Raw genomic sequence first — 13,737 nt, 5'->3', positions numbered from 1 at the left:
AAAGCTGTGACCTTCATCACATCACTCTTTTTTTTTTTTTTTTTTAATTTTTTTATTAGTTGGAGGCTAATTACTTCACAACATTTCAGTGGGTTTTGTCATACATTGATATGAATCAGCCATAGATTTACACGTATTCCCAATCCCGATCCCCCCTCCCATATCACATCATTCTTAAGAACCACACTTACAGTCATGGTGGTAATGACATTAAGCATTAAAAAAAAAAAAAGTGTATCATACAAAGTATTTATGTATATAACAGGCATTCAAGAAAATTTAAAAAGCAGTTATCTTTACAGCTAGGCTTGGCAAGATAATGAGATTCTACATACCAAAAGGCATAAGGACATAAGGATTAGAGAACTCAGAGCCCATGAGCTCAAGATAAAATTCTTCTTACTTCAGGAACAGAAAGTTGGGTCCCATTTCCTCAACTAAACTTTTACAGGGAAAGTTTCAGTAATTTATATAATCTATAATTCAAGGGTCAATGACCCTTCTTGGGGAGGCGGGGGGAGAGTGGTCACTCAGGTCACACAAAAAGAAAACTTTACTTTCTTTTAGGGAAATATGAGTTGGATTAATCCACTCTGTATATTAACAGTAGGCAACAAATTTTATTCCAGAGCTAGGAAACACTAAGAAACCAGCAAATTTTGATGGCCTAGGGTGATTCATGTCACCAGTGGGCTGGTGGGGAAAAGAAGGGAGAAAAGACTGGGAAGAAGGGGAAGGTGGTGAAAAATAAGAGAAAACTAGGTGGAGGGAAAGAAAATGACACAGCAAATACTAGAGAAGGACAGAGAGTCGGCCTGAGAGCTGACGGCAGGAACCCCTGGTGAGAGGTCAGCGTTGGCCGCGCTGTTACCGGTCACCTCTGTGTGCTGCCCACCCTGCCGCACTAATCCTTAAGTCTTCACGGGGAAACCTGGGCTCACAAGAGCGAAGATGGATTACTTCCTGGGTACAAAAGCGCTGAGAAAGGAATACCAGACACTTCCAAAAACTCAAGTCTAAATTCTACAGCCTCCACTCTAGGTAAAACTAGTTTCTATTTCTCCTTTACTAGGGCTGGCTGGATTTTCCACTTCTAACAGCCTAGTTCACACAATTCTCCAATTCAACCAATGTCTGTGGAAGGCCTACTGTGTGTGTGTGGGGGGGGGGGGGGGGTGGTGGGCAGGCAGGAACACAGCAGTGAACAAAACAGAGGGGCTGCCCCTTCACAGGGCTGATGAGTGACACAGGGGGAGAGGGCGGACCCACCTTTAGTTGTTCCCTGCCTGTCTCCAAAAAGGGAGGGGGGGAGCAGAAGGTCTCCTTGGACACTCCCGCCCCCACACTCAGATCTTTCAAGGGCAACTCAGAGTCCTAGCCAAGGAAAAGGAAAACGGAGTAAATCTAAAGACTGACAAGAAAATATTAAATGTTACAGTTAAAGTGCACCCTGATTCAAAACAAAACAAAACTGTAAGTGTTCAAACTGAACACAGCATTCATTATCTGTAACCACAGAGACTATAACTCCTGAAATGAATAAACAGCCAGCGTATTTTTAGTAATACTTAAATGAGTTCATAAAGATGAGCCAGCTTCGTGTATTACGAGATCCTGAAGTACCTTTGGAATCATTAAGGAGCAAATTATATTTATTGAGTTGCACTGTTCAGTGTATTTCTTGCACTTTGAATACTGGTTATCTCATGTTAGGAATCATGACTTAACATGCGGCCTACCTAAGATATACCTCAACAAATGGGTTCCATAATCAAACACATTTGGGAAGTGTTGCACATTCTTGGCTTGGAGGTTCACAGTGTGTTTTAGGAAATTAAGTTTTCTGACAAATCCTGTATTACAGAAATCTGACAAATTTAGCCTGAGCCAGTATTTCCCAAACTAACTTCACCACGGACCCTTTATCCATTTAATGCTTATTAACGGTCCACAAATTGCTTCATGGAACACATGTGGGATACACTACAGGTGTAGGGGATGCACTGTTTAATTACTGTGAAAATGCAATTGATTATCAATCTCCCAAGCATTCTGATAAACTGGTCTTTACGACATGGTATAGAAATACAAAAACTTCCCCAGTGAATTTCTGACTGGAATTCATTCAATAAGCTGACTTACTATATTTTAATATGAAGTATTTTTTAATGAGCTAAAATTGGATCTTGGTATGTTTATATAAGGGAATTTAAATTCATGGTGTAATAATTTGACTTTGCTAAATTGCTGAAAGCTTATCTTCTCTAAACATGGGTTTTTTAATTTCCAGAACATACTGAGTATCTTAATTTCAGAAGATTCATTCCCTTAAAGAGAAAAATAGTGAATCAAAAATATGCTGATATTTACCTCTGCCTATCACTTGACAGGGCACGACTTGGTGACTAAACCACCACCATCACTTGATATGGGCTTCCCTGGTGTCTCACTTGACAGGCCTAATTACAAATATCTGTAACTGAGATGTGGTATCAACATGTTGTAGTTCATGAATAACAAGCATGGGACTATTAATTCTGTGACTGTGGTGTTATTTATAATTTGGCTCCTCCTCTTGAAAAACTAACCTTAAATCTTGCACCAGAGGTTTTATGGAATCCAATTCCAGTGGCTGAAAAAGTTTCATCATTTCGTTAATAACAAAAATCAAATTCAACATTTATTTAGCACCTATTATATGCACGCCACTGGATTCAGCACTGTAATGATGAATGTATTTTTCTGGGTCCCCACTCAAGACAATGGCCTGGCAAGACTCTTAGAAACTCAGGGGTCCTCCTGGCAAAGTGGGTGGCAGAGAGCAAACTGCTGCACTGGAGATGCTTACAAGACACCTGGGTGAATTCAGGACATCCACAACTGCCCCCAGTAGGCCAATAAGGCACAAGACTTCTTGAAAAGCTACTCGTGTTAACTAAAAACTTAATATTACTTAATGTAAGATAACCAATATCAGATCTGGGTCAAAAACTTGAAAGCTGTTAAAGCTTTGCTATTCAACTTCACCTGTGCAACACTTTTAAAAAAAAAAAGCCAATTAGGTAGCTTAACCCACAAGCATTACAATGGTATTAAGAGCAGCTTAGGTAAGTAGTTCAAAACTATCACAGGGTTCTTCAATGACTCCATAGAAGGACTCCCAAATCTGATGAACAGAATGAACCTGAATTTTCAGAGCACGTATGAGAGGGGGAGTGTTGCATCTATGTTATGCAACACTGAAAAAAACTTTTAAAGACTTTTCACTTTCATGTAGAAAAGGCATGATGACTGCTGGAAATTTAAGAGAGAAAATGAACCAATTTCTAACCCTCTAACTGGAAGATCTAGCAGTAAGCAAGAAAATCAAGACAATTCTACATCTGACTCTTAAAATACAGCAGCAAAGAGACTGATGAGCCTCAACAATCTATATAGCCATGCATACAGGAAAATGTCCCCCTAGATTAATAAACAAACGCATGAATTCCAGCTCTAAAATTTCAAATCACAGAACCCGAAAGTGTCTGCAGTCTGTCTTCATGAACTTTTTTTCCTTTTTTAAAAAAGGAAAAACACCTTTCTTTTAGAAAACCTTAACAAAGACGAAGCCCAGAAACTTTGGCTAAACATAGCCTAGGCAACAGGCGCTGGAGAAGACACGCAATTTTAAAAAGTTACAAAATGTCCCAGTAAGACTGGTTGATAAATTAACTTCGTTCTGCTGAATGCTTCAAAAACTGGGTTTCTGATAGTATTTTCTAATTACACAGGCTTTAAGAACAACATGCATGCTAATAAACCGGGACCTCAAATACATGTGCAATGAAGCAAAGCTGATATTCCAGATTACATTTTAAATAGTCCAAAGAAAATGGAAAACTGCCACTGCAGGCTTGTGCAAAGCCCAAACAGGGAAAACACAACGGGGCGGTAGGGTCCAGTACCTCGGCTTCACAGGCTGGCCGCCCTTCCCTTTCCACCACGAGAACCAGAACAAAGTTCACACTGACTGAACGTTCAGGGTCGCGCCAGAATATCCTGGGGGCCTGGGTTTGGGGAGGTGTCCTCCGCACCCGCTGTCCGGTAGGGAATGGATTCAAGCGCCTCGGTCAAGTTCACGGCGGTCCCTCGCCCCAGACGGCGCGACAGACGTGCCCCGGGAACCGACGCCGCGGTTCGGGGAGCGTCCTCCTCACAACTCGGCTAAGCGGGGCCCCCAGGGACCGGAGTCGGTCCTCCTCCCGGCGCCGCCCCGGCCAGGACGGTCCGCGGGCGTCCGTCAAAGCCGGCCGAGAGGGCACCGCGGCCGGGGACGGAGCCCCGCCCGGCCCCCCGGGAAGGCTGCCGCCCCGCGGGGCCCGAGTTTCACCGCGGACCGCAGCCCCGGAGCCGCCCACCCGCCCGGTGTCCCTTTACCTTGCTGCCGCTGCCTCCGCGAGGCTCGGACTCTGCGAGGCTGGAGCCGGGGGCCCGGGTCGAGGCGGCCGTCTTCTGGCCGGGTGGGAGGCTCGGCCCGCCGGGCGCGAGCGGCGGCGCCGCGGGGCCCGGCACGTCCTCGGCCTCCTTGCCGCCGGGGTACACCCCCCGGCTCTCGGAAATGTGGATGCTCGGGGCGCAGCCCATGCTGGCGGCAGCGCCGCGGACACGCTGGCGGGCAGCCGCGATCCGGTCAGTAAACGGCCCGCCCGGCGCCTCGGGGCCGCCGCGTGCGCCGTGTCATCGCCGCCTGGGCGGGCGGCGGCGGCGAGCGCGGGTCTCCCGTCAGGAAGTGCGGCCGCCCCTTTTATCGCGGTGCGGGCGCGGCGGCGGCGGCGGCGGCGGCGGCGGCGGCGGCGGCGGCGGGGAGGGGGCGGTGGGGCGGGCAGCGCACCGCGGCCGCCCCTCCGAACATGCCCTTCCTGAGGAGGGAGCCGCCGGCCGCCTCCCCTCACATCGCCGCGCTCGCCTCGGCCGCGCCGCGCTTCCGGGGAATTTCGGGGGAGGAGATTTGCGCTCTCCCGGCCCGAGAGCCGACAAGTCCCCGCCGCGCGAGCGACGCCGCCCTCGCCGTGAGGCGGCGCGACCCCCCGAGGGGAGGTGAGCTCCGGGCTACGCCCGCTCCGGCTCCGGAGGCGCTGTGGCTGCCGCCTCTAGAGGCCCCGGGCTCTCACGTCGCTCCGCCGGCCGCCCCACGGATAAATGCCCCTGGTCCGAGGGCTGGTGGCTGAGAAACCTAGAATAGATCTCTGGCCGTTGAGCGGTGCGGGCCGGAGGAATCCCGTCGGGACAGCAAGGCCGCGTCCACCCCGGGAGGGACGGAGGGACGCGGACCTGAGGCCGCGCCGTCGAGAAGCGCTGAAGCGGAGGCGCTCGCTGGGGAGCTCAGGGCGACGCGGCTCCGGCTCCGTATTCCGGGCCGGGTCTTGCCGGCAGCACGCCGCGCCCAGCCCCCAGCGGTGACCTCCAGCGGGTGCTGGCGTCAATGCAAAGCAGCTGGGGCGCCCGCCGCCGCCTCCCGGCTCCGCCCGCCTTGGAGCATGCGCGGCCACGACGGGAGGGGCGCGCGGCCGGGCTACCAGAGGGAGAACGACTTACCCAAGGCCGCACGTGGTCACTCCCGAGCCAGTGGTCTCTGATCTCCGGCCTGTGGTCACTGAAACCCATACCGCAGGGTTCGAATCCCGGCTCCTAAACTTAGCAGCTGCGTGACTTCGGTCAGGGCCCTGTCTCTGAGCCATTCAAGAGCCGGGGTTGGGGGTGGGGGGTGCCGGGTGTTACTGACTCGGGCTCAGTCTGTGTCGTCGCTCGCCAAGACTTGGAGCCCTAGGCCCGCCTACACCAGCGACTGGGAGGCTGGGATAACAAAAAGCCACATTTCGTGTCAGGCTGGGGATGCCCTCCTACTGTCTTAACCAGAGGAGGCCTGTGATGACGCCAGGCGCATTGGCTGAAGGGCACCCCACACACATCGCCACCCGCTCACTGTGTGACCTTGGGCGAATCACTTAGGCGCTCTGTGCCTGGGTCCCCCCCTCCCACGATCAACTGGAGGGTGGCACCCCTAGGTGTGCATCACGTACCCTCGAGCTGCCCACCTCGGACCCACCCTCACTCCCGCCCCTCCATCCCCGGCGGCTCGCGGTCAGCCGAGACCCCGGCACGGCGGGTCCCTTTCCTCAGCCGCCTTCCACACCTTTTCTAGCGCGGCCCTGGAACGACCCTGAGGTGCCGCCCGCTCCCGCCTTGGTCCCGGCTACTATGAAGACCTGGAGGCGTACTCCGGGCTGGAGTCCCTGCTGCGGCGCTGGCACTGCCGCAGGGGCTCCAGCGCCGGGTTCCCTGCGGTGGATCAGGCTTCAGGGTGCCAGGGAACCTAAGAGCCACAGCCCCCCGCGCCCCCTGCAGCAGGGATCTTTAGGGCCCGAGGTGGGCACCGGGCAGTTCCCCGAGGGCAGCCGAGCAGAAAGCCTGGTAACCGGGGAGTAGCTTCCCGCTACCAGCCCTCTTTATTAAGCTAGCTGGCCCAAGCCACTGGCACATGACTTATATTATCAAGTTCAAGCACATTTAGCAATAATCATAATACGCCTCCCTGCTTTATAAAAGTACCAACGGCTCAATGACGATGTCTTAAAAGACACAAGGGAAGATTTTTACTATCACCAGTAATACTACCAAAACTGCAGTGTTTTCTGCCTCTGTGCTGCTGGATTTAGAAGGTAATTTTTCCAGGCAGAACCTTGACTCTTCTGAATAAAGAGTAATTGGTGAAGAAAATGATTTGAATCATCAGAGAGTTTGAAAGTCTGTCTCAGACCCTCTGTCCTCCCTGCCCTGCCTCACTGAGAAGTCTGGCCTTGACAACTCCCAGCACTGACCCTGCCTCCTCCTGGCATTCCAGGGTGCCTCTTGGGCCCACCTTCGAATACAGGACATTGTTGTCCTGGCCTCTCTCTGGAAATCCTTGAGCCCTGCTCTAATTAGGGGTGAGGACACTTACCCCCAGCTGACCCTGATCCCCTTATCCCCTTGCTGGCCTCCTGCGCTGCCTTGTGCTGTCCTGAGCTGGTCACTTACCCTCTGTTCTCAGAGAACTGTTGCATAGGCACATTAACTGATTTCCAGGTCTGCAATTTAGGAACACTAAACTTAGAGACCTAAAACCAAGAATGAAGTAGGAGCAGGTAGGAATGGTGGGAGTCATTTGCCTACTTCTGGGGTCACAAGGAGCAACCCCTCACTCACATTCATCCATACTCTGGAACTCAGCCTAAAACACTCCAGGAAGTCACAGCTTCCCCTCTCACCTCAGCTTCGACTGCCTAACACCAATTCCACCACAGCCCTCCTTCCCTGGCCATCATCTGAACCTCAAAGTCCCTGAACACTTCTCTACCCAGTTTCCCCAGACCTCAGTGACAAGACACAAAAGGAGTCACAGTGACAGAACTAACCCAAACCTCACTGGCATGTGCCACTCACTTGCTCACCCAGGACACCTGAGTCCCTGTGAAGAAGCCCTCCACGTGGATGTGTGTGGAAAGCGCGCACACACAACCCCACTGCTGCTGCAGGAGAGGCACCCAGTCATGTGGGAGAATATACTCCCCCACCACCCCAATCCATTCTCCCCCCCACTGCAGGGACCCCTAAACAGGACTGCTTGACCCCTCACCAGGCTCACACTTGTCACTGAATGTCGACTTCAGTACCTATTCTGCATGAGGTCAATGGGACTGGGAAAGGACTCAGCCAAGGGACAGAGGCCAGCCTGGCACCCCCACACCCCCACACACAGGCCATTTCCAGGAGACTCCTCAGTCCTCTGATCCCCTCCCCAGTTCATAAGAGACATGAAGATGCAGCGTTCCACACAGCTTTATTCTATGTAAAACCCAAACCAACTTGGCTTCCGCGCCTCTTACACCTAAGCTGATCCTTTTTTTACAACTGGTGCTCCCTCCTGGCTTTACTTCCTCCTCCACCTGGGAGTCAGCATTCAAAGGCTGATACTGGCACCCAGTTTTCTGCTCCTCTCCTTGCCTCCCCACTGAACTCAGCTGGAAGCAGCCATAAGCGGGAGAGATCCCACACCCTGAGGTGTGAATCCCAGTCCTGCCACACGCCCTCTCTCCAAGCCACTTTCCTTCACTGTAAATCTAGGATTAACGATATCTACCCCTCAGGGATTAAATAGGCTAACCGATGTCAGATGCCCAGAATAATTACTGAGCGCCTGTGTCTTAGCTTGCCAAATTCTCCTGGGTCCTTTCAACACCATCTTCCTGCAGGCCTGCCCCCAGACTGCCAAAAACTGCTGGAGGGAATAAAATTACCCCGAGGATCCATACCACTACAAATCTGTGCCATCAGACTTCAGTTCATTTCTCTAAATTGCAAGATTTTGTACAACGTGATTTTTAAATCTTTTTAAATCACATTAATATGTGCTAGAAAAATAGTAAAAAAAAAAAAATTAAACTTAGCATAAGCATATAAAATGTGCAGAGGCAAAGGAAAGCCTTTCTTCCTTCCCCACTCCCTTCCTTCCGTAGAGGTAACTATTGTTAACAGTTTGGACCATATGCTACCAGACCTGTTTCTATGAATAATCACACACACACACACACTGCTATTAGAAGCAGGGCTGCAGTGAACATCCTTGAATGCATCTTTTTCTGTTAAGATGGACTCCTAAAAGTTGAATTGTTTGGTGAAAAGGTATGTACCCTCTCATCCCATCCCAGCTCCAGAAGGGATGAAAGGAAATGAAAACTTAGAGCCAGGCTGAGCTGAGCAATTGAAAGGGGGAACCCTTTAGCCACGCCCTCTGCTCCTGGATAGGGAGAATCCAACCACCCCAGATATAAAACCTCCGTTGATCATCCTTTCCAGGCCCCTGGCCGGCTTACCTTCATTTCTCTCCATACCTCCAAGACCTGAGTACAGTGTTTGAATGTTCCTGCCTTTCTCGGGTAAGGGACTGGATGATCCGCCCTGAAGGCCAGAACCGTAAGGAGAGAGCAGCAGTTCCCATAGGTGAGGACGGCAGAGAGAAGCCCCCAGATGCTGTCCTCTGACTCCACAACCCAGGTGCACCCCAGCACGTCTCTCCTCTGTTTGGCTCTGGACCTTGGTACTCAGGATTCTCCTGGAGCTTAGAACTGACCACCCACTATGCACCCTCTTTCTCAGAATGACCCTATTCGCGCCTGCCATTTCAGACTCCTCCACTCCCAACAAGGGGGCTCAGCCTCCAGTGCTGGCTCCTGCTACCCTCGACTCCAACCACACTTTCCCACCTACTAGGGACAGTCTCAGATTCCAAACACTGCTGTATTTGGTTGTAAACATCAGAGCCGCACTCTCCAGGTCAGCCAATGTCAGTTGCTCAGTTGTGTCTGACTCTTAGTGAACCCAGAGACTGTAACCCGCCAGGCTCCTCTGTCCATGGGATTCTCCAGGCCAGAATACTGGAGTGCGTTGCCATTCCCTTCTCCAGGGGATCTTCCCAATCCAGGGATCGAACCCAGGTACTTCTTGCTTCATTTCCCCAGAATACAGGAAGGGAAAGGGAGCTCAGATCAGGGCCTCAGATGCCACTAGGACCGTCTCACAGTCCTGACTGCTTGATTCACCAGACATAATTTCTTATGATGCTGAAAACATGACCTTTGGGAGCTCCCATCTCTACCTTCCCAGCCCCACAACGACACTGTCAGTTTCCACTGCAGAGAAAGTTCCTTGTCCAAGGTTCCCAATTTGGAGTGTCCCTACCCTCAGGAGCACATGCTCAGAGAGGCCCCAGTCTTGGTTGATGCTCGGCTATGACCATCCTGAAATTCCTAACAAGTGTTGAACAAGAAGCCCCATATTTTCATGTCACACTGGGCCCCACAAGTTCTGCAGCTGGTTCTGCCTCCCTCCTCTGAGAAGTGCTTTGTTCAGGTGTGTGCAGGGGAGAGAAGAATAGGGTAGTGCCAGCAAGGAAGGTGATGTCTCAGGAAAAATTCACAGGGCCTTCCCTGAAGGTCCTGTTGTTTTACAACAGTCCTTGCCTCCGTCTGCCCTGGACCCAGCACCCCAGCCCGGCTCAGCCTCTGGGCTCACCCTACCTCCCTGGCAGGTGGGACAGGCCTCGGGTTTCCTCAGGAATGGCCACCTCAAGAAGCAGGCCACAGGGAGTGGATAACTGTTGGCTTCCCCTCCATGACAGCAGGAGTAGGGGAGCAACACAGGGTCCCCCGGCCTAGAGGAGGAGAGCAGTGTGTCCAGACAGCCCTGAGATGGGACCCTGATGATACCAGCCAGCCAGACTGTGTTAGGATTTCTGCCAAGCACTCCACGTGTGTGACCTCATTTATTCCAAAGGCACGGACGTTTTTTAGAACGAGGGCTGATGCAGGTCTTTAATAACCCAATACCTATCCTCTGTAAAGGCTCTGAAAAACAGAAGGATGCTTCTTTAATATAATTAAGTGTATTTATTTCCAGCTAAGAGCTTTCAAGATATTTAATAGTAAAGCCCTAGAACACTCCCCAGGGCTGGGATACAGCAGGTCTACTCTAAAGAGAGTCCCAAGACCAAAAAGCACTTGACTGGAGCATAATTAATGGATTCAGAAATAAAATAAAGGGCAACCACCCGCACCACTGTTACCTAGTATTGTCTAGATGGTCTGAGAAATGCAATGAGGCACGGCTTAGAAATGATAGCACAGATATTGGGACTGGAGAGAAAATTGATCATTAGTGGTGGGGAATATAGCTTTATATCTAAGATACTCAGTAATCAATGCAAGAGTTATTAAGAATAAAGCTTTCTCTAAAATGACGAGATTAGAAGTAAATAACGGAGACTTACCTTCTTTGAAATGAGAGGCTGAATCACAAAATGTTAGATCTAAAAGGGACCAGGAGGACTTCCCTGGTGGTCCAGTGGTTAAGAATCAACCTGCCAGTGCAGCAGACACTGGCTCGATCCCCGGTCCAGGAAGATTCCACATGCTGTGGAGCAACTAAGCCTGTGTGCCGCAACTACTGAGCCGGCGTGCTGTGGCCTCTGAAGCCTGCCCACAACAAGAGAGGCCCACACCCAAAGCAGAGAGTAACCCTCAGTCACCGCAACCAGAGAAAGCCCGGGCAAAGCAGCAAAGAACCAGCACAGCCACCAATAAATACATACCTTAATTAAGTAAAAGAGTGATACTCTAGACTATCAAGGGCCCGTCAGAAAATACAATGACAAAATGGAACCCAGGTTTCCCCAGACTTCACCTGGGTCACCATGGTGGTCATAACCCACATTTTGCTGGCTCTTTCCCCTCCACTAAGGCAGGCCTCCAGCCACGTCCCCCCGGTTACTTCTGGGAGTGTCTGAGGGTGGGTCTGGGAAGGCAGTGAGATCACCCCCCATTCTCTCTGTTGCGGGTACCCCTGTACCATGCTGACTGCAGGGCCTCTGGCACAGACTCCTGATGCTGTGAAAGCTGAGGCTCTGGGGTCCTTAGGGCCCTGGGCTCCAGGCACACACTGGGGAAAAAGGACACACAGGGTCACCAACCATGTATCGGTTTGCCCAAGACTCTGCTGGTTTTAACACTGGAAGTCCTGCACCCTGGAAACCTGCAATCCAGGCAAACCAGGCTCGTTGATCATCCTACACCTCCTTCATACACACACGTGCACTCACACACGTGTGCATATAAACGCACACACAATGTCTCACATTGTCTCCTAGGCCCTAAAGCCATGCTGTTTGTGCCCTGTGTATTGCAGAGTTTGTATCTGGGCAAAGAGCCCTTCCGGGCTTCCTTGATGGCTCAGCAGTAAAGAATCTGCCTGCAGTGCAGGAGGGTTCAATCCCTGGGTAGGGAAGATCCCCTAGAGAATGAAATGGCAACTTGCTTCAGTATTCTTGCCGGGAAAATCCCATGGACAGGGAACCCTGGTGGGCTCCATGGGGTCACAAAGAGTCAGACATGACTTAGTGACTAAACACACACATACACATACACACACATATATATTAACATGTGGAAAAGTCTATGACATTCAGATATCTGCATCCATATATGAAGTTTTATTGGAACACAGTCACACCCATTTGTTTACACATTGTCTATTGTTAGGGAGATTAAATAATCATCTTGTTTAGGCTTAGGAAACAAAGCAGAACAGGCCTCTGACCTTGCTTCTAACCTGCCTGGACACGGCCCTGACTGTGAGTGTCTGCCTGCCGTGAGTGTAAGACTTGCAGCACCATAGATAACACGGGAGAAGGATTTTGAGATTATTGAGCCCCTGAAGGGGACCTGGCCAACCAAGCCCCAGGCTTAACAACATTCCAAGTTTTACAAGATAAAACAAACAGCATTAAAATGAAACCAGGCTTGCAATATGGTCACTGATGATGATATCAGTTTGAGTCTGGGATTATAAGCCGGAACCCAGAACTGCAATCTTTGAAGTCTTACCCATGGAGCAGACGTGCTGCCTGGGACCTGGACTCCAGATGTGCTGTGACAAGGGACTCGCCAGCGCTGTTTAAGTCTGGATGTTGGTCAAAACCCAGTTTGGTGATGTGTCCTCTGCTCTTTATATTTCTCTTTTCTTTTAATGTTAGTATATTGAAAGTAAGTTAGATAATTCTCTAATAAATGTATGTATTATTTATTTGTATATAACAAGTGGCTTCTTTTGTTAACAAATCCTTTGAACCTGAGACGAAAGTGAAAACTTTGGGCAAAACATCTATGGCTACTTTTGCAATCCTTCCAGCGTCAGTCCACAGACTTTCTCTTGGGGACTCAGACTCACACCCATGCCTGGGTCGTGTAGGGAGATCCCAGAGCCTGGTGACTTTCCCTGTTCTCCACCCTCACCGAACAAACGTGCTCCTTGCCACCCCTTCCATCAACCTGCCACAGCATCAGCTAAACCTGGAGCCCGCACTAAATAGACATATCACCATCTACATCTCCCCAAAGCCCCATGAGGTTAATGTTATCTATCAGAGGGAAAAGGGAGGCTCAGAGAGGTTAAATAACCTATCCTAGGTCACACAGACACCAGACAGCAGAACCAGGCTGCCCGAGCCAACACCAAAGCCCAACCTGTCTCCACTGTGCCAGCACTTCCACAAAAATAAGCTTTGGCTTATTTTTAATAAGTTGTTGTTCTTATTTAGTTGCTAGGTCATGTCCAGGCCCATGAACTGTAGCCTGCCAGGCTCCTCTGTCCATGGGCTTTCCCATGGACATACTGGAGTGGTTGACATTTCCTTCTCCAGGGTATGTTTCAGACCCAGGGATGGAACCCACATCTCCTGCATTAGCAGGCAGATTCTCTACTGCTGAGCCACCAAGGCAACCCTGATAAATAAGCTACATGTGGGAAACTGAGGAGCCAAACATCATGGATACTCGAGAAGCAGAAAGTGAAATATGACACATCCCAGAGCAAATGCAGGCTGCTTTACTCCCAGGATAAATGGGAGATGAAATGCAGGGCAGCACACTGTTTACCAAAAGTATTTGGGGCTTTTGAAATGTCAGCCGCGATGATCGTGAATCACTCCTCTTAAAGCCCTTAATCCAGAGGAACCCTCCTTTTTCCGCTGGCTCCTCTCCTGATTCATCGAGTTGCCTCTGCTGGCCTGAATCACCAGCCCAGAGTTCTGGGTCTCAGGCCTCCCAGGTTCCATGGGAAAATTGTCATTTGCTTCTCTGGGGAGGTGTGTCCCGTGTAAGCGTT

At 50.5% G+C, this 13,737-nt stretch overlaps 1 protein-coding gene across 3 annotated transcripts in view; it reads right to left on the bottom strand.

Annotated features, from left to right (window-relative positions):
* PDE8A (phosphodiesterase 8A) overlaps positions 1-6,066 on the bottom strand; it is a 146,179-nt gene extending 140,113 nt beyond the window's left edge. The window contains exon 1 of one of the 3 annotated variants that reach the window (XM_043922612.1): positions 5,578-6,066. In XM_043922612.1, the coding sequence (XP_043778547.1) occupies positions 5,578-5,646 (69 nt within the window). In that variant the 5' untranslated portion in view covers positions 5,647-6,066. Of the gene's footprint in view, positions 1-4,419; positions 5,359-5,577 lie in introns of those variants that run through there. The other 2 variants (XM_043922611.1, XM_043922613.1) reach the window with 2 other exon arrangements.
* Between the last annotated feature and the right edge of the window lie 7,671 nt (positions 6,067-13,737).

The sequence above is a fragment of the Cervus elaphus genome, chromosome 13 (assembly GCF_910594005.1).
Source record: "Cervus elaphus chromosome 13, mCerEla1.1, whole genome shotgun sequence".
Lineage (NCBI taxonomy): Eukaryota > Metazoa > Chordata > Mammalia > Artiodactyla > Cervidae > Cervus > Cervus elaphus.
The sequence above is the reverse complement of the archived record's forward strand: the minus strand, read 5'-3'. Positions and strand labels throughout refer to the sequence as shown.